At 42.5% G+C, this 19,446-nt stretch overlaps 1 protein-coding gene across 1 annotated transcript in view; it reads left to right on the plus strand.

Moving 5' to 3' along the window:
• Positions 1–14,874: 14,874 nt before the first annotated feature.
• The window catches only part of UBE2D4 (ubiquitin conjugating enzyme E2 D4), a 314,847-nt gene continuing 310,275 nt past the window's right edge, over positions 14,875–19,446 (plus strand). Inside the window, exon 1 of the mRNA XM_069214240.1 lies at positions 14,875–15,124. Coding sequence (XP_069070341.1) covers positions 14,885–15,124 — 240 coding nt within the window. The 5' untranslated portion in view covers positions 14,875–14,884. The remainder of the gene's footprint in view (positions 15,125–19,446) is intronic.

Here is a 19,446-nt window from a genome sequence, read left to right on the forward strand (position 1 = left end):
CTGAGACCAGGGGTCTGGAAGGGGATGTTTTAAAAGTAGTTGCATGCGGGAAATGTCTGTCACAGATTTGTAGCACGCGCCATTGACTGGAATTACACTTAAAAGAGACCAACAGCTTCATACAGTGGATACATCCAGCCACATGTAACCCTATGAAAATCGAATTACAGGCCAGACGGCGAGATGGTGACTTATGGGAAAGACTGGACAACATGACTAAATGCGACTATCGACAACTACTCCACAAACAGGGCGACAATTCGGGCCAATTATTAGCCTGGTTGTTGCGCCGTGGAAGACCTGCACCTTTCATACTGTCTTTGAAGAGCCCAGATGGGGGGGGATTGACTTCACAACACAACATCTAAATGCTCCCGGCGGACCACCTGGTGACAGTGTACGCCAGGGGTATGACCCCCCCCCAATCACTGGGATACAGGCCTCTCTGATGGACCGTAACGTCTCACGGAGGCACAGCGGGAGGGGCTAGATGAGGAGTTCAAGTTAGAGGAACTTAAAGAGGCCGTCAGAGAGATGGCTTGCCAAAAGGCCTCGGGCCCAGACGGATGGCCCGTTGAATACTACCAGACATATGGCCAAACACTCTTGCCCAAACTACTGGATACACTCCAGGAGTCCAAGGAATTGGGTTCCCTGCCACATCGATGCAGAAGGCCTGAATCACTATGCTCCATAAACCCAGCAGAGACCCGGAGGACCCAAGTTCATGTAGACATTTATCTTTGGTATTTGTTGAAACTAAGGTACTAGTGAAGGTTCTAGTCACTCGATTAAGATGGATCATATCACACTTAGTATATGGCGATCAGTGCAGCTTTATGCCGGGTAGGGGGAAACACATACATCTCAGGTGCGTGTCTCATGTGCTTCACTTGACGACAGGGAAGGACACCCCTGCGGCTGTGGCCTTGCTCGACATAGGAAGGCCTCTGATACTGTTGAGTGGAGGTACTTGTGGGCTGTCCTGGAAGTAAAGGGGTTCGGACCCGAGCTTCTGGCCTTGCTCTGCCTCCTGTGCACCAGCCTGGTCACGCTAATACGCACGAGCACGGAGGTCTCTGATGTCATCCCAATTGAAAGGGGGACCCGACTGGGCTGCCCCCGTCGCCACTCCTCTTCACAATTGAGCTGGAACCTCTGGCGCACAAGGTGAAGAGGGATGTTGCGATGGGTGGTTGTGGTTGGAGGGCACACACACATTGTTTCATTCCATGCAGACAACGCTTTACTAAATTTGACAGACCCAGAACATTCAGTCGCAACAGAATTCAGCAAAATGTCAGGATTGTGCCCCAACCAGTGCAAGTCTGTACTTTTCCCTATAGTGGGGCTTGCTGGTCGGACCAGACGGAGACCTCCCTTAGACAACACCTGCATGGGAATGTGATCACTTTCAATACCTGGGTATTCACATTACACTATCGGAGTCAGACCTGTAGGAAGCTGGGTCTGTATATGATTAACCGCAGGACGCGTCGGGACGCTTACCGTCTAATTCGGTAGGTGTACAATTCTATCAGCCCTCCTATAGAACTGCAGGCCCTCGATTGGCCTTTTTTCTGTAATTGTTTTAGATTTCCTTAGATTTTGCTTTGACTACTGCACCATGATATTTTTTATTTGAAGGAAGTTTTTATTTGAAGGAAGTTTGAATTTGGCCTCCATTTGTATCTTTCCACCTTCTGACAGTTATCAATTTATTTTAGACAGTCTTCACTCGAGTTTACTGTATTCCTTCTTTATAAACAAGCTTAGAACGGGATATTGTATGGTTTAACCGAGTATGGTTTAATTATTACCTGTAAAACTTTTTGCCCCGTGGTCTCTTCACATGTTATATACATTTCTGTGTATAGATTTGCATCAACAATTGGGACATTTTTGTCCGAAGATTCCTCTATTGTTTGTCACATGGTATGTTACCAACATAGGTTATCCTTTTCATTATTTCTAGCTAAAAAAATTCTAGTATGCCTTGTTTGTGATCACACTTAAAACACATGAGTGCCAGCATGTTTTTCAGTTTTTCACTTTTTCATTCAGTCTGACATGACACTGATACTTTTCGGTCCATTCTTTTTTCACTCACCTAATTCCCCCTGTTCTTATCTCACTTTAGCATCTCCATAGGGGGTTTCTTATCTTAGGCCAGTAGTTTTCTGTCCTATTTTCTCCTTCTTTTTCTCTTCCTGTTGTAGTGAGCACAGCAATACGCATGTTGCTCTCATCATTACACACTATCCTTCAGTCGTCTTCACCAGGGTACTCTCTACAGCAATAGCTTTTCAGTAGTGAACCCCCATATGGGGTTACACTCGTATCACTATTCCTTTTTAAGTTGTTTTTCTTCACTTTTCGTTTTTTCACCTTTTGGGAGCACGGCAGACAAGAATGTATGTGTCATCCGTTTGCACTTAGGACACTCACTTCTTTGGTAGCACCACTCTCTAGTGTGTGACTGACCTTTAGTCTTACATAGTTTATATTTTTTTTTCAGCCTTGAGAAAGCCCTGGCGTATTAGCAACAAGGGGCGAAACACGTGTTGGCTGTAACATCCTTGAACATTGGAAGCCTCTTTTTTCTTTGAATTAAAAGATTGTGCCATTTGGAGCATAACATTGTTGAACATTGGAACTTGTACCTCATAATTAAAAACTGCTGAACTGGACTCTTGTCATGTATTGTACATTTAATGCTATAAACTAGAAGAAACCTTTTCTGTGGGAGCTTACCATTTTTTTAAACAGTATTTGGGTCTGTATATACTATACTAAAGTAAGGTATAGTGTGCACAGAGACCAGTGGATCCCCAGAGGATTTACAGAGGCTAAAGTAGACAATACTAACGCTCTCTTTTGTGGTAGTGTGGCCGAGCAGGTAGGCTTATCAAAGTGTAGGGCTAAGCATTTGTTGTACACACAGTCAAGAATTGAGGCACACACTCAAAGACTAACTCCAGGCCAATGTTTTTATGTATCAAAAATATACTTTATTACTTTATTTCTAGAACCAAAAGGATCTTTGTTGCAGGTAAGTACAGTTTCAAGAATGTATCACTTTCAAGTATCAAATGCACTTTGTTTAGAATTCACTGACAAAACAGTTTACAGGTAAGCAATACTTTTCAGTTTCAAAAGTGGACACGGTACAATTTCTCATAGAAAGCAAGGCAATCCCAGGGGAGGAAAAGTAACAATACAATTTACAGGTAAGAACTTGATTTACGATCCCAGTCTTGGGGGGTTAAGGTGTCCACAGGGCAAAGCTTAAGTAGACACCAATAGTCCACCCCCAGCAACAAGGGGCCAGCCAGGTGCAGAGGTAAAATTTGGTGTTGGGCGCCCCATGGAATTTATGGAGACAGTGGGCACCTAAAGAGAAATTTCTTGCAGGTAAGTACTTGCAACTTCTGGGCAAAGACCTAGAGGTTTAGATCAGCTCCGGTGGGGGGAGCCACAGGTCAGCACCAAACACACACCCTCAGTGCATAAGGGGCGGCTGGGTGCAGGGTGCAAATACAGCATTGAGTGCCAAATGCTTTTCAGTGAGGGAACCCTGGGGGTCACAAAGATGCTGCAGGCATCGTCCAAGGAGTCGATTGAAGAAAACCAACTGCTGGACAGGTAAGTAGAGAGCCCACTGGATGTTGCTGGACCGTCGGTTGGGTTCCTCAAGGCCAGAAGGTTGCGGGTGCAAGGGTACCTTTAGGCATCGGGAAATCTTCACTGGAGCTGGCCGTGGTGTCGTCTGGATTTAGGCTGCAGGTGTTGTCGTGCTCATCAGGAGCAGTCATCCCAAGGTGGTTTTGAGGTCAGAATGCCCTGGGAACCTTCTCTGGACCAGTGGGCCACCTGGACATGGGCCATGGGCATCGGGTGCAGAGTGGGCAGGACTTGTGGATCTCGGGCAGTTCTATAGTCCTTTTGGAGGTTTCTTTGTGGACAGGGCTGCTGTCCTCTGGAGATCTTGGTCCTTGGGTACGCAGGCAGTCCTCTGGGGGTTTGTAGAGGTCGCTGGTCCTGCAGGATAAGTCGTCTTCTTGTAGCAGGTTTCTTGAAGCTGCAGACAGGCCAGTAGGGCTGGGGCCAAGTCAGTTGTCATCTGGAGTTCTTTCTGCTGGTGTGGCTCTTCAGTCCTTCTTCTTAGGTCGCTGGAAATCTGAAGAGCAAGGTTCAGGGGTGCCCCTAAATATAGAGTTAGGGGTTTTACAGGGGTCAGAGGGCAGGAGCCAATGGCTACTGTCCCTGAGGGTGGCTACATCCTTCTGGTGCCCATTCCCTTTGGGGAAGGACACGTTCCTAACCCTATTGGCTAATGTCCTCCAAAGGAAGATGGAGGATTCTGCCAGGAGGTGTTTACCTCAGCTACGGGCACCCGAGGGGTGGGCCTAGCTGGGGTGGGCACGCCTCAGGGGTGTGGAATTCCCATAGCGCGACACCCAGAACATATTGTTTGGTATCAAGGACAACGAGTTTTCATGTGTATTTTGTCCTTGGGACAAGTAGGCCCAAGCCCCTGCAGCACAAACCCTTCGGGTGCCAGTTCACATTATGGAGCAGGAAAGGGAATTGTCTGCAGTTGAGGTAATATTTGTGCCCATATGTTAATGCTGTTCAAACTTGTATTTATGGTTCATTACTGCAAAGCCTTTATAATTAGGGTGAGTGGTATAAATAAATGTTGTAAGCTTGGACTGCACTACTGACAGTGGTTCCAGTAAAGAAATTGTGTACATACACGTTTGAAATATTTAGCAATATGAGGCTACGTTTAATGTTCCCAGAATACTCCCTGATTAGATGCAAATATTTGCAGAAGCTTGAAAGCAAGACTGATGATTATTTGCTTTCAAAATAAAATGTCCACCAAAAATGCAATTAGGGAAAAAATATTTTGCAAAATTACTGTGACACTTTAGGTACCATTTATTTGCAGCATCATTTAGTAAAATGTATTGATGCATGGCAGTAATTCCAATAAATATTCATAATGGAAAATCAGTGTAACAAAGATTATGGGAAACACGAAAATAAACAAGCATTGGCAAAGCCAATAGGTATGATATTGGTGGTTAGTTTTATGGCCAGGGCCACCGAAATTATGAGATTGTGCAGCTGCAGTGATTTTTGCATAACTATAGATTTGGCACCTTTGCCACACAATCCATCATCTGCTGCATAATCTACAGATTTTAACAAAAAACAAATTGTAGCTCAAACGGTTCAAATGTTACTAAAAATGCAAAGCTGGATTGGTCACTTTTTTCTTGCTTATTGCTATATTTGGGCAATAAACTGGTACAATGAGGTGCAACCAATGCACAGAAAGTGTTACCAAGTTTGAAAACAATTAAATAATGAAGTAATACTATTACAAAATGTGCTGCATTATACAACATAATTGTCCTTGTCTTGCAGCATAATTTACTCAACCAGGCGCATAATTCCAGTGGCCCTGCTTACGGTTTTGTCAATGTAATTCGTTTGCACATGGTTTTTGTAAAATGTTATTGATGTGGGAGCTGCCGGGCACTCACCATTGTAACAAGCATTGGCACAAAGCAAAAACACACATTGCAACAGTAGTTCTTGGCATTGAACAAAATGACTTTGTGTGCCGATGTGCTCATTGTGAAAGAGCATGCTGCTATCACTCACAGTGAGAGGGAAATAGAATTTTAATTTAAAAAAAGGTCTTGGTTAATGCCAGACCTAATTAGGGTACTCAATTATTAAAGAAAGTCACAAAAGTGCACTCATGGTATATGTTGTTGCATTAGTGCAGATATCCGTATTTCATGAAATCACAAGAATTTACAAAAGTAGACCAGGAAATCGTACTCCTAGAAAATATTTGTGCACTGTATTTTAGCACGAGTAAATATGTGTCAACAAAGCGGCTCAATTCATGGCGCCGCGCTCCATTAACCGGTGCTCAGACCGAGGGCAAGCCGTACCCTCAATTGATTATTTAAAAAGAAACGTTCGGTCGAGCACTCCACCAAGGATGGTATATAAATTATTTATTGAGTGACTGTGACAAAAAGAACAACGCGTTTCGACCAACACGGTCTTTGTCGAGTTCTGAAATTCTACAATCCATTTAACTCCTTATTTATAGCTAATCCCCTTTCAAACCAAAATACAGTAATGCATGCTGGGACTGATAGTCCTATACACAAAAAGAAATTATAACATCCCGATCTGTACTAACATTGGTGATTATTAATTAATTATACTAACAAAATGTATTTGTGCCCAATGTTTTTACAAAATATAATTAAAGACAAATCATTAAATCAACAATGATCAAGTAGATGTTCATAATTGTGTTGATATCAAAATCGAAATCCAACTAATTTCCAATGTACATTTATCATTCTCATGTTAATCACCTCCTTGTGTACTTTAATCCAAACCCATTGTATATATATCTTTATCTCACCCTATTGATTCTAACATTCTATTTTATATCCACATATATCCTGAATATAGATAATATGCGATGACCTATAAATCAAAATTTCCTCAAATCATTTCTCTCTAATTATTCAAATTCCGTCTTACAAATGCACATAAAGCTCCTCATCATAATTCATCCCATAAGGGCCCTGGTTCGCATTTGAATTATATATCTGGACTCCAATTGATGCAACTTTTAAATTCGGTTGCCACCTCTTTCATGGTCTGGAATATGATCTATCCCATAATATCTTAAACTCCTCCAATCATTCGATATATGTGTCTGCATATGTTTAGCAGTTGCATATGTGATATCTTTATGGGTTATCGCTCTAACTGGACATACTGAAATTAGATCATCAATTGGGTGGCCTGGTTGTCCTAGATTTGCAACTATATTATTGTGCAAGACTCCTACAGTATCCTGTGCAGTGGTGTGCAGATGGACTGACCGCCGAAAAGGAACTGCTGGGGGTTTGGGTGGGTGTAAATGATCTCCCTGGCTACCTTATGAGGGGAAGGGGAACCCTGATTAGACCCCCATACCTAGTCCACCAGGTGGTAGAGATCTGGGAACGGATAGTCGCAGTGGTTCGAAAATGTGCTCCTCGCGCTAGGTTGCTCCCTCTGCGATGGTTGCTGAGCTTTAGGCAGGCACAGACAATTATAAACCTTACAAAATGGTATGATGGAGCCTGCTTGAGTGCAGGTGATCTATATCAACGGGACACATTCCTGACGTTTAAAAAGGTGCTGGAGATCTTCGGACGGCACTTGCAATTTACCAAAACCCCGGGACTGATCGGGGGCTGACATCTCGGATATACAAAGCTCTCAAATTAGATTGCAGAGTAGAGATGATGACAGGGCAGACTCGATGTGCACAAGACCTGGACAGACCTCTTGGTGAATCTGAGTGGTAGAGAACCTTTGCGCAGGTCCGGGAAGTGGTGAGTAATGCACGCTTTAAGTTGACCCAATTCCACTTCTTGCACTGTACATATTTTACACTCCAAAGATTACATAGAATTTATCTTTTATGCATGCCTGACTGCCCTTGTTGCAGACACACGCCAGCCACCTTCCTGCATTTGGTTTAAGACTGTGCGAGATTGGGAGGGTTCTGGACCACAGTAGTAGACACTCTGAAAGAAATCACAACACTCCACATTGAAGTGACACCCAAACACTATCTCTTGAGCACTACCAGAAAAGGGAAAAGAAAAGGGAAAGGAAATGCACTATTGATTTGTGCTGCTAGGACTTGCCCTGGCTAATTGCCAGATTGCCATACCCTGGCCACAATCTCAGACTCCCACCCCACGACGATTGAGGGTGGACTGCAGGGAGTTGGGCATAGCTGAGGAGAGATGTCTGAGGGCAGTTCACACTGACGAATATGCAGAGAGGGACTTAAAATTATGGGGAGACATGCTAGATGATCTAGACTACCAAGAACTTCCAGGGTCCACCCAACCAGCGTAGTTGACAGCCTCAGAACAGGGGGTGACCTGGGAGGAGACGCAGGAGCAGGGGTTCGGCGGGACCGGGTCCAAAGAAGCAGGGAATATGGGGTCACCCTCACTGAGCATGAATCATAGCAGACTGGAGCCTTGACAGGTGTCAGAACCCTTGCTTGTTCCATACACCCCCTTGCATCGACAAACCTTGTTTCATCATGATATACCAATATGCTCTTTAGACACGAATGACCAACCTTAATTCTGATTAGATGAAGACAAGATTAGCAAAACTACTGTTGTAGAAGTTAGTTGTTTGTTCTTTACTCATTTAATATGTGTTCTTTACTCATTTAATATTTTAGTATCCTCACTGTAGCCAGCAGAGGAGGCTGATCCACTTATACCAGCGCACACAGTGATTACGCTTCTGCCAGGTTCAGGCGCCGCTTCTCTGTATGCCATTGATACCATCACCTGGAGAAGGGGCATATAATGTTTCAAATGTTATGTACGTATATGAGATTTTCTCAGCTACTTGGCGTTATTGAGAACATAAAATGACTGCATTTCTGTAATTATCGAGGAACAGAAATCCATAACTGTACACTGTGTCACACTGTCACTTCTATTGCGAAAACTTGAAAATGTTAATAAAAACAAGTTTTAAAAAAGCATATAGTCATTGTGCGATATGTACTGATGCAGTATAGAAAGCTCACACAGAGACGCTCAAAAAATTGTCAGTCATTGGTTCACTTGCAAGAAAGCGTCACACGAAATGTAACTCATTTGACAGCAGAACATCAGTCATATGTGAACAGAAACAATATATATGTCACTCAAGCAATCTGAAACTTGGCAGCTCTAATAAATAATATATCAAAATGTATAAAAAATATACAAACAAAATACAACACTCCAGGATTCAAGAAAACATATGTCTAGTCACTGCAAGAAAGAGATGAGTCAACAAATTAAAGTTCGAGTCAGATGTGGGCTTCTGGTCAGCTAGAGGTCCTTTTAGAACCTTGAGCCCTAAACGAAATGAACTTTCATGTGGTTTCTCGCTCTACTCTCATGCATAAAGTTAAAAACAAAGCATTACCATTTGAGGTAAAAAAAGGTGCCAAATAGATTCCCATTTAGAGGCTGATTTGTACAAAGTGAAAGCAGAAAATCTGGGATTAATCCCAATTTTATGTCAAGAATGGAGGCTCCTAATATGCTTTCAATTATTGCTTTAGAACAAATAGCAGCAGTCAAAATAACAATCTACAAATCCCATGGGGCCATACAAAAGTGACCAATGGGAAAATACATGAAGTACAGCTTCCCAAGCCAATAGAAACCATCGACCCTTCATATCACCCCACTTGACTGCGACCAGCCCCCTTTTCTTGCTGCTCGCAGTCAAGATAAGTAGCTTTTACCTCATGGGCATGTTTTACATGTTTCAAATGTATTATTCATGGTTATATTTGTACTCTCTGTTTATGAGTGTTCATTTTTCTCCTCATGCTTACCACGCTCTCGGCTGCAACCCCCTCACATTCCGGTTGCCATTTTACATCGTCATTGACATTGCGCTGTTAGACTTTCTCCTGTTGCCGTGTAGTTAAAGCCTTTTTTCCTCGTTCAGCAGGTCATTTCTGTACTGCATCCTCGCTTCAGCCTTTTCGCTCCGGTTTTGAAGCATTCGGTGAGGGTTAGATTTCTTCCCAGGACCGCCCCCTTGGTATTTTGCTTGTTCTTGGCGGGACATCTGCCTCAGTTTAACCATTTTTAAGCTGTAATTGATTGTGTAGCAATAGAGATGGATAGCTCCCGTTTACCTAATCCTGATTTTGACGATGGGGAAGCGTTTAAGAATGATTTGAGTGATTTTATTCACTCTTCTGTAGAACAGGCTGTTTCAGCCTCTATGGAAGAAATTTAATAAAATATTGAGAATTCTTCGAAGAGTTTATTATCATGGATGACGCTAACGATGTGTCAAAAAATTCCTCCACAAAAGAAATCAAAATTTAACTCCCTCTTGAATAAAACAATACTAGATGCAGATGGTTGTGTCATGTTTGATCCCTCTCTTATTCCACACCCTAATTCCATGGAATGGCTCCCGGCGACACATGTAGGGGATTATATATACTCTAGGCTCCGTCTCCCTCTGGATAAGCAGAAATGGAGTAACTTGAAGTCGGAGTGTCCAAGACTTTCACTTCTGGCTAACATTACTGTCACATTGGTTATCGACTCAGCTTTGATTCATTTCTTTTCAAAATTTGGCAAGGATCCCCTCAAGGGTGTCGACAAGGCTTGGGTCAACTGCCAAGACAAATTGTGGACGTGGTGGGTCCATATCGGAAGTGGCTAGACTGGAGGATTCTGATATCTATCCTCAGGAACTTTAAATGTGGGTTCAGAGAGCATTTTGCCTTATTGGTAATGCTAACTCAGCTATTACGCATGAACGCCGGAAAGGACTCCTACTCAAGTTAGATCCTAAACTAGCTTACCTGGCGACGTTAGACCGAGGCATTAAAGCAGAAGGGCTCCTCTTCAGAGAGTCATTAATCAGAGATCTGAGTAGGTACGTGACAAACCTTTCTTCAATCGACAAGGCGCAAACTTCATTAAAAAAGGTGTTATCCCAATGAGTTTTTACAAGGGCCGGTAGAGGCAGCAGCCGCTTTACCGGCCATGCGTTACGCAAACAAGGATCTAGAGAATCCTTCAATAACAGCTATAACTACCAAGAGTACAAGCCGCAGTCTTACCCACAAAGGAATAGGGGCTTCAGAGGCTGCAGTCAAAGAGGCTTCAGACAGAACAATCAAGGTAAGTTCTCTTTTCAGTTTTTCTCCTGTGGGGGGCAGACTTCAGTTCTTTCTAGCAAAGTGGCAGTTGATAACAGCAGATCCTTGAGTTTTAGACACTATTCAAGGTTATTGAATAGAGTCCTATGGTCCACCTTTTCAAAGCGTTTTTCCTCCTCCTCCAAAATTTACTTCAGACATGTCTATCCTAATTTCTTCAGAGATTTGCTCCCTCCTACAAAAAGAAGCCATTGTGGTTTCCCTTCCGGACCAATCGGGTTTTTCAGCTCCATTTTCTGGTTCAAAAGAAAAACAAAAAGATGCACCCAGTCATCAACCTCCGATACTTCAATTAATTTGTGGTTTATCACCACTTCAAAATGGAAACAATAATTCATCTCAGGGATTCTCTATGGCAACACGATTGGATAGTAAAATTAGACCTACAGGATGCCTATCTCACAATTCCTATCCATCCTCATCACAGGATGTTTCTTCAGTTCCAGTGGCAAGGCCAAAACTACCAGTTTTCTTCCCTTCCTTTCGGTCTCTGTTCAGTACCATGGTGCTTCACAAAGGTAATGAAACCCTTCGTGGCTTTTCTCAGGTCTCTGGGTGTCAGACTAATTATATACTTAGACGACATCCTTCTCATGAGCCAAGACATTCAAAAATTACACGATCATCTTCATCTTTCGTGCACACTTCCCACAGATGTCGGCTTTCTCCTCAACATAGAAAAATCAGTAATGGCACCTTTCCAACAAATCGAATTTCTAGGTTTTTTAGTAAATTCGACTTCCACTACGCTGCATCTTCCTCAAGCAAAGGTCACGGTGATAAAACAAGAGATTATTCATACTCTTTGCAGTTCCCAGATTTCCCTCAGGTCCTTAGCAAGAATAGTAGGTCTTCTTTCTTCTTCCATCCAGGCAATTTTTCTGGGTCCGATTCACTACAGAGCTCTTCAATTACTAAAAATTTGTGATCTTTGCAGAGGTCTTACATATGCTGGCTCCATAACAATTGATCCGGAGTCTCAATCAGAACTTCAATGGTGGATAGACCATTTAAACGCTTGAAACTGTAGGACTATCTTGGCATCAGCCTCAGATCTTGTGTTAGAATCAGATGCAAACCTAACAGGTTGGGGCGCTTGATGTGGTACAACCTCAACTGACGGTACATGGTCACTAGAGGAGTCCGAATTGCACATCAGTTGTTTGGAGATGCTTGCAGGTTCCTTTGCTATCAAAAGCCTAGCAAAAGATAGAGTTCAATGCTCCATCTTTTTGCGAATGGGCAACGTCTCCGTGGTTCGTTACATAAATCATTGGGGCGGTAGCAAGTCCAAACCTCTGACAGAATTAGTGAAGAGCCTTTGGGAATTTGGTTTGCAAATCAAAATCTCGGTTCAAGCAGAATATCTTCCGGGAACCTTCAACTCCATAGCAGACTGGCACTCTTGTCACCTGAAGGATTTCAGTGATTTGAAACTTCACCCCTCCGTCTTTCACTCCCTATCTCACAAATGGGGTCCATTTCACATAGATCTCTTTGCTTCCTGTCTGAATTCCCACCTGCCTCGTTTCTTTAGTTGGCGTCCATATCCTCTTGCTCTAGCTACAGATGCGTTCTTACAGGATTGGTCTCAGTCAATCAATTACGCCTTTCCTCCCTTTCCCATGATCAACAGAGTCTTAACTCAGGTAAGGCGTCAGCAAGCCTCTTTGGTCCTAGTAACCCCCTTTTGTCAGTCCCAGGTTTGGTTTCGTCACCTTCTAGCATTGACTTACGATTTTTCTGATCTTGATCCCATCTTTCCAATCTCTTTTATTGGATCCACTAGGTCTTCCTTATAACCTGGTACTGGATGGCTCTTTAACTCTAGCGGCCTGGAAAATTTCCGGCCATCCCAACAGCCCCATCTACTTTCATCAGAAGCTTTGGACTTCATTAGTAAAGTCTGGGTGCCCGGGACAAATCGGCTTGGTCTTTATGATCTAGCTGGTGTTTGGGAAAATATATTAATCCCTTTTCAACATATATAATTTATATTGTCAATTACGTAGCAGTTGAAGTGAGTGCAGGTAAGGCTTATAGAACTATAAACTTTCATAGGTCAGCAATTTCCTTGTCTCACTCCCACATTGATGGCAAACCGGTAGGAGAACACCCACTTGTCTGTCGCCTCTTAAAGGGAGTAAAATTTTCCAAACCTCCTCTTCCAAAGTACAATAAATTGTGGGATGTAAATGTGGTTTTGAATTAGTTTACTCCTTTGCCTGACAATACAGTCTTATCTCTGGAGATGCTTTCCTCAAAGCTTATGATGTTGTTATGTTTAATTTCTATTAAACTTTTGTAGGATGTTAAACTCTTAGATGTTTTCTCTTGACCATATACACCCACGGGAGTGATGTTTACTGTTAATAAACGCACAAAGACTAACTTAAGTTCAATATTCTATCCTTACTTTCCAGACTATCCCAAATTGTGTGGACAATGTCGCAAGGTTTATGAACAACATTCCCAGCTGTTTCTTTCTTTCCGTAAACCCCATCTTTCAGTATCCTCTGCCACTCTAGCTCGCTGGGTCAGATGGATTATGTCCTTAGCAAGCATTAATACTTCTGTTTTTGGCACTCATTCGTCTAGAGGGGCCATGGCTTCCAGAGCCTTTTGGGCAGGTTCCAGACTTGAGGACATTCTGATATCAGCTGACTGGACAAATGCTAATGTGTTTAGAATGTTTTATTGCAAACTTGCTCATACGGCTACTTCTGTAGTTATTAACATGCTTTAAACAAGCATAATAGGAGCCTCCCGTCTTGACATAAAATGTAGATTTTCCTAATAATTTATGAAGGAAAGTCTTAATTTTATTAAAGACACAGAGGTGAGTATTATCCTGCCGCAGCACTCTTTAACTTGTGTTTCTTTCCCTCCCTAACAGCGGTGCCAGCTATGCCATCTACATTTTCCTAAGGATCTTATAAGGACATCTTCATCTGTTCCATCTGCGGAGGCTCCTGCGTCTTCACCTTGCTTCAGCGATTCCATGCTACAGGACCTTTCTTCCCTCGTCAGGAGTGCTGGACTGTTCAACTCCTGTCAAGAGCTATTTTCTTTTGTTACGGCTTTTGCTAATGTTCTTCCACTTGTTACCTTAATTGATGTTACTGACTTCTCGCACAAGAAAAGATGGCTGTTCGCAGTCAAGTGGGTGATAAGAAGGGTCGATGGTTCCTCTTGGCTGGGGAAGCTGTACAACATGTTTTTTCGCATTGGTCACTTTTGTATGGCCCCATGGAATTAGTAGTTTGTTATCTTGACTGCTGCTATTTGTTATAAAGCAAGAATAGAAAGCATAATACTTGCCTCCCTATCTTTAATAAAATTAAGACTTTTCTTCATAAATTATTAGGAAAATCTACATTTGCCCGTTTGATCAAACAATATTATTGCAGGCAAACATTTTGCTTCACCAATCCCTCTTTCTCTTCATTACATGTCAATAAACCTCTAATGTGACGGATTAAGCTTCAGTATCTTAAAGAAATGCACCTTTTTTTTTATTTTTAAAGGGCTTAGTCATATTGTACATGATGTTTTTGTGTTATTTGTATGGCAGGACTCGGCTGTGCACAGGCTCTTTCTCGGCTCTCACTGTAAAGATATTGGCTTGCCCACCTCTACAACAAAGCATCATGGTACCAAATGGCTCAGAAAGCACAGAAAGTGCTAGGGAGTCACCCATATTGACCGCCAGAGGGCATTCCTAAACCACTAGAGGCACTCCATCAACTCACGTCTTTGACCAAATTCTGTACCGTAACTTTCTGTTTTTTCTATGTGAACAGGCAACCCACGTCTCATGAACTTACACTGCCAGAAATGCTTCTAAACGGTTTACATTCTAATCTGCAGCACACCTTCTTCACTACATTTCCCAGCAGCCCCATCTGCACGTAAGGGCGTTAACAATGTTTGGGTCTACTACAGAGGGCGTGTCCTCTGTGGCATACGAAGCTCTCTTTCCAATACAGTTCCTGGTGCAGGCGTCGAAGCGATAGCGTGTGCTGTGACGTCATCACGGCACGCGTGCCGACCGTTTGGCACATGCGCAGTGCGGACAGAGCTGCTGGGCCGCCGCAGAGGTTCCTGTCAGTAGAGGAAGGTGCTCTCTGGTTGCCTGACTCGACGCGCGTGTTTCTTGTCCCGTGTGCCTTTTATCCTGCTTCAGAGTATAATTCCTGCTCCGCTTTTCGTACCTCCCTACATCGCTCCTCCGCGGAACCTTTTGTGAACCGCTGCGACTGTTGTGTTTGGGCGGCTATGGCCCTGAAGAGGATTCAAAAGGTGAGAGTGGATTCGGGCAGCGAAGTGTTTTAGGAATCCCCTGACGTCAGTCTTTAGCTATCGATGAAATCACTAATGTCTTAGTCTGAATGAGTGTACAGTCACTCTTCATCCCTGTTTAGGAATCATTGGCCTCCCTGGGAACACTGGCTGTCTCCTCGTATGAATCAAGGTAACCACGGATTATTTCAACTGCAAATATCACTGGTGGCTAATTTCAGTAAGGACATGGTTACAATTTTCTGTTCTCCAGTGATCACTACCATCACCGTTAGTGATCGCTGCAAGAGACCACTTTCTCCTCTTCCTCAGGGTCACTGTTCATATACTCCATGATCACCGTCCACCACTCAATTTGTAATCTCTGCTGTTCATATACTCCATGATCACCGTCCACCACTCAATTTGTAATCTCTGCTGTTCATATACTCCATGATCACCGTCCACCACTCAATTTGTAATCTCTGCACCTTAAATTTTTAACTAGCTGACTTCACGCTTCCCCAGGCATGACTCCCTACAAACTTCTGGGGGCCACACTATCACAGTCTGTAACATATATGTCCCTGCTCGTCAGTGTTTAATGATCCAAACCACACCTTCGTAGATAAACGCCTGACAGACCTATCCTCTCCCTCGATTATGTTGACTTGGTCCTCTTATTGTTCATCATACGACAAGCTTCCTCTGTGGATTGCAGTACCATGTGAGGGATTTGCCCATTGGATTATCAGGTGGTAATCCTTCACTGCATCATCACTGCCTGCTTTATCTCGCTTGTGAATCCCTGTTGGGTGGACCTCTAACTTTGTGACGAGTCTTCTTTCCAATCACTATCTCGCTGCCTCCTCCACTAAACCAGTTTTGACCGATATCCCATTTTACCCTTGCCTTTCCCACTGAATTATTAGCCGTCCAATAGTTATCTCCCCTGAATGCTTATTTTATACTTTACGACCCGAGTCTTATCTGCCATCGTCATCCTCTGATCATCATTTGGATCACAACCTATCACTTGCTCCCGTGAAGTACTATCCTCTCTTCCCCAGCGCTGATGGTGATCTGCTAGCTTCCACCTAGTAGTTCTTGTCTTAAGTCACATTCTATTCCTTCATGTCTTGCACTTGTTCTCACCTGTCTTGGTATGGCAGGTTCCTCCTCTTTGACCCACCCCTTTTCTGGCTATTATCTTGCAGCTTTCACTTTGCGGAGAACCAGAATCCCCACTCTTTCCCCTTCCTTCACCGACGATTCCTCAGTAGTAGCCCATGTTTTATTACTTTTTGGCAGTTCCTATTGCTAATCTCTGGTTGACTACTGTTTCTTGTAGATCACCGTTTCACAGGCCCGCTTTTCACTGTTTGATGCAACACAACCCGAGCTCCATATTAATTAGTAGCGAAACGCTAGTTTTTTGGGGTCAGAGCTCTGCAGCACTAGAAGCTTTAATAATTAGTAGCAACTGTCGCGTTGCAACATTTGAGATCAGCTATCACCTTGGCAGTGTATCATTTAAGGTCAAGTGTAGTTCTAATAGCAGTTCAAGTTGATAATCTTGCGATTATGTAAGAAGGAGGAAATGAGACGGACGTCTCTAAATTAATTGATTTGAATTATTGCTGTTGTGGTTGATGTAAGCTTCTCCAGTTGGGAGCGCTATGCTTCTTCCTGATGTCTCTAACGTGACCTGTTCTAAGTGTTTGGAGCTTACCACAAAGCAAACATTTTTTTTTTTTTTTTTTTTTTTTTTAGCATTTTCTTTCATATACCCTCAGACAAACGTGTGCCAGTGTATGATGTCATTGCGACATACCTTGCTCAGCTAAAACGCTTCTGCATTAGGCTTAGCTGTCGTTTTGTTGATGCATCTCAAAACACCCAAATGAATGACATGGTTTGCAGTAAACGGTTTTCAAATGCCTACATGCTGAACCCGTCCAGCTTCACTCGGGCTATGTGGCGAAAACGATTATTGTAAAACCTCTCTCGGCTCGTATTATTGCCCTCCCAGGCATTAAGCTGCACGTTTGCAGTCTGTCATGAAAATGTGGCTGTTTTCAATCTGCTCTTGGTGCATTTCCTCGAGATTGCAGGTTTACAACTTTTGTGATTTACGTAAATTCCGAAGATAAAAATGTCAGTTTCTGAAGTTTTGTCACCTACTTCAGGATTTAAAGTGTAGAAATGTGATTTCTGTCTGCATGAGTGAACCACCTTACATAAAGATCCAGAAATTCGTAATTGTGACTTTGTTTCAGGTCTTTTGCTCGCTTTTATCATTTGCGAACCTAGTTCTTGCCCTACTGTGTTGTCCTGTTTTTCATTGTTATTTTTGCCTGCACCAACAACATTGGTCCTACACTGTCCCCATGAGTCTGAAAACAGTGTAACCGTTCTGGTAGTTAACCTTGCTTTAGGGCCAATAAAGCAAAGTTTGTTTCTGCCTACGTCCTCTGTATCACACCTTTTTTTTTTTTTTTTTTTTTTTTTTTTTTTTTAAATCACGCAGGCTGTGGTGAATTCTGTACTTGGCGTAGACAAGCAATGTTTTTTGTGCAGTTTCTGAGTAGTCTCTTAAACAGTGGTCTTGCCTTTCAGACCTTCACTTTGAATAGTTTTAATACCAACCCTAGGCTGTTTGGTCTGGCAATAGCAACATATCCAACTTCATCCCTTGCCCCATTACACATGTAAAAGAGCCCATCTGATTTTGATTTGAGATTGCCAATAAAATACATATATATTTTTTTTTATTGAGGGTAGCATAATCAAGACTCCTAATTTTTTTTTTTTTAAGTCTAAAACCTATTTGTGTACTTCAGGTAAGCATTATTAGTTATGTATTTACTGTTTACCTGCAGCAACATTTTGATATCAGTGCTGCTATATCCGTGGTTCTGCTTTTGGCATAAAAATAACAAAACTGGCAGGACAGTAAAGAAAATCAATCGGTCCTTGGCTGTATTGAACTGACTTTGCTTGTGTTTGCACATGTTTTTAAGGTTTTGCAACACTTACATTAGCTGCTGACAAAATTTGGACCTTGAAGGGCTTGGCTTGTTGGTATCCAGTGCTTGAGCCCCCATTGTTCGAGATGGTATGCAGTTCAGTGTGGTTTAGCCCGAAGTTTAAAAGCCTTTGGCGTAGTTTTCGTATTGAGTTATGCAACCTAAAGTGCTATTTTAGGGTTGAAAAGCTCATTCTGCGGTTCAGAGTCAACTGCTCACATTACTGCTGAGTTGGGGCCTAGAATTAATAGCTCTCATCTCCTGGGCAGGTGAAGGCCGATCAGTTCAGAATATATGAATACTGTTTTTTTTTTTTGGTTGCAAAGCAGCTTTGTATCTGTAAGTCATTCCAGAGACCATATAATTAATTGTGAAACATTTTGTGTATAATACATATTTTTCTTCAGGCGATAGGAAAGGGGAGTGCTAGTAAAATAGGTTTTGGTTACAGATTACTTTCTCTCTCAAATATGACAACAGTGCTCTACCGGAGATGTCCATGTTTTTGGTTTTTTTTCGTCCACATTCCTTGCCAAGTTACATTAGCAACTGTTGCCTAGTTTTAGCCACTCCTATCACATTCATACTGTTAAGTTTTGATGGAATGACACATTGATTTGACAACAACTACAAAATACTCTAAACGTGCTTATTTCCCTGAAAGAAAAAAAGTTATTTTTTAAGAGGTGAGGCAATACAATATAAGTGGTCTGATTTGTCAGAATGTGTGATGGGTCCCCCCCCACTCTGGACCAAGTAATCTGAACTATCACAGAAATGCAGAGTTTGGAGTGCAGTATTATGCAATCTTCCTGATCTATAAAAGTCAAGATAGCACCATACTGGGATGTGTCCCGGAGTTGCGTCTGCTCCCTTACATTATGCCTGGAAATACTTTTTTTCTACATACAGAAACTGCTGCCTGAAATGGCTCCTGCACGGTTTCATTCACAAGCACGAAGAAAGGCTATTTTTAAAACTTGCAGGGGATTGTTAACTCTCCATGGATAGAATGTCACAAGCCTCGAGTTTGGCGAGGCTGTCGGCTCCTGTAGCTGAAACTGCAGACTGGGAAATGCCTAACAAAGTGCTTTTCTGAAAATGAAAGACGGTCACTGGTTTGAAAAAATCTATTTCCACCTTTTTTTTAGTCCTCCGAAATAAGTTTGATCATGGCCTTCCAATTCCTTCTTGGTAAGTTATTATATTGGGTTAGTTTGTTGGAGTTTCATGCATCAAAGGGAACGTTATACAAGCTAAGAATACCAGCAGAGCTGAGCGCTAACCATTTTTTTTTTCTTTTTTTTGAGCTGA

The sequence above is a fragment of the Pleurodeles waltl genome, chromosome 11, assembly GCF_031143425.1.
Source record: "Pleurodeles waltl isolate 20211129_DDA chromosome 11, aPleWal1.hap1.20221129, whole genome shotgun sequence".
In the NCBI taxonomy this organism is placed as follows: domain Eukaryota; kingdom Metazoa; phylum Chordata; class Amphibia; order Caudata; family Salamandridae; genus Pleurodeles; species Pleurodeles waltl.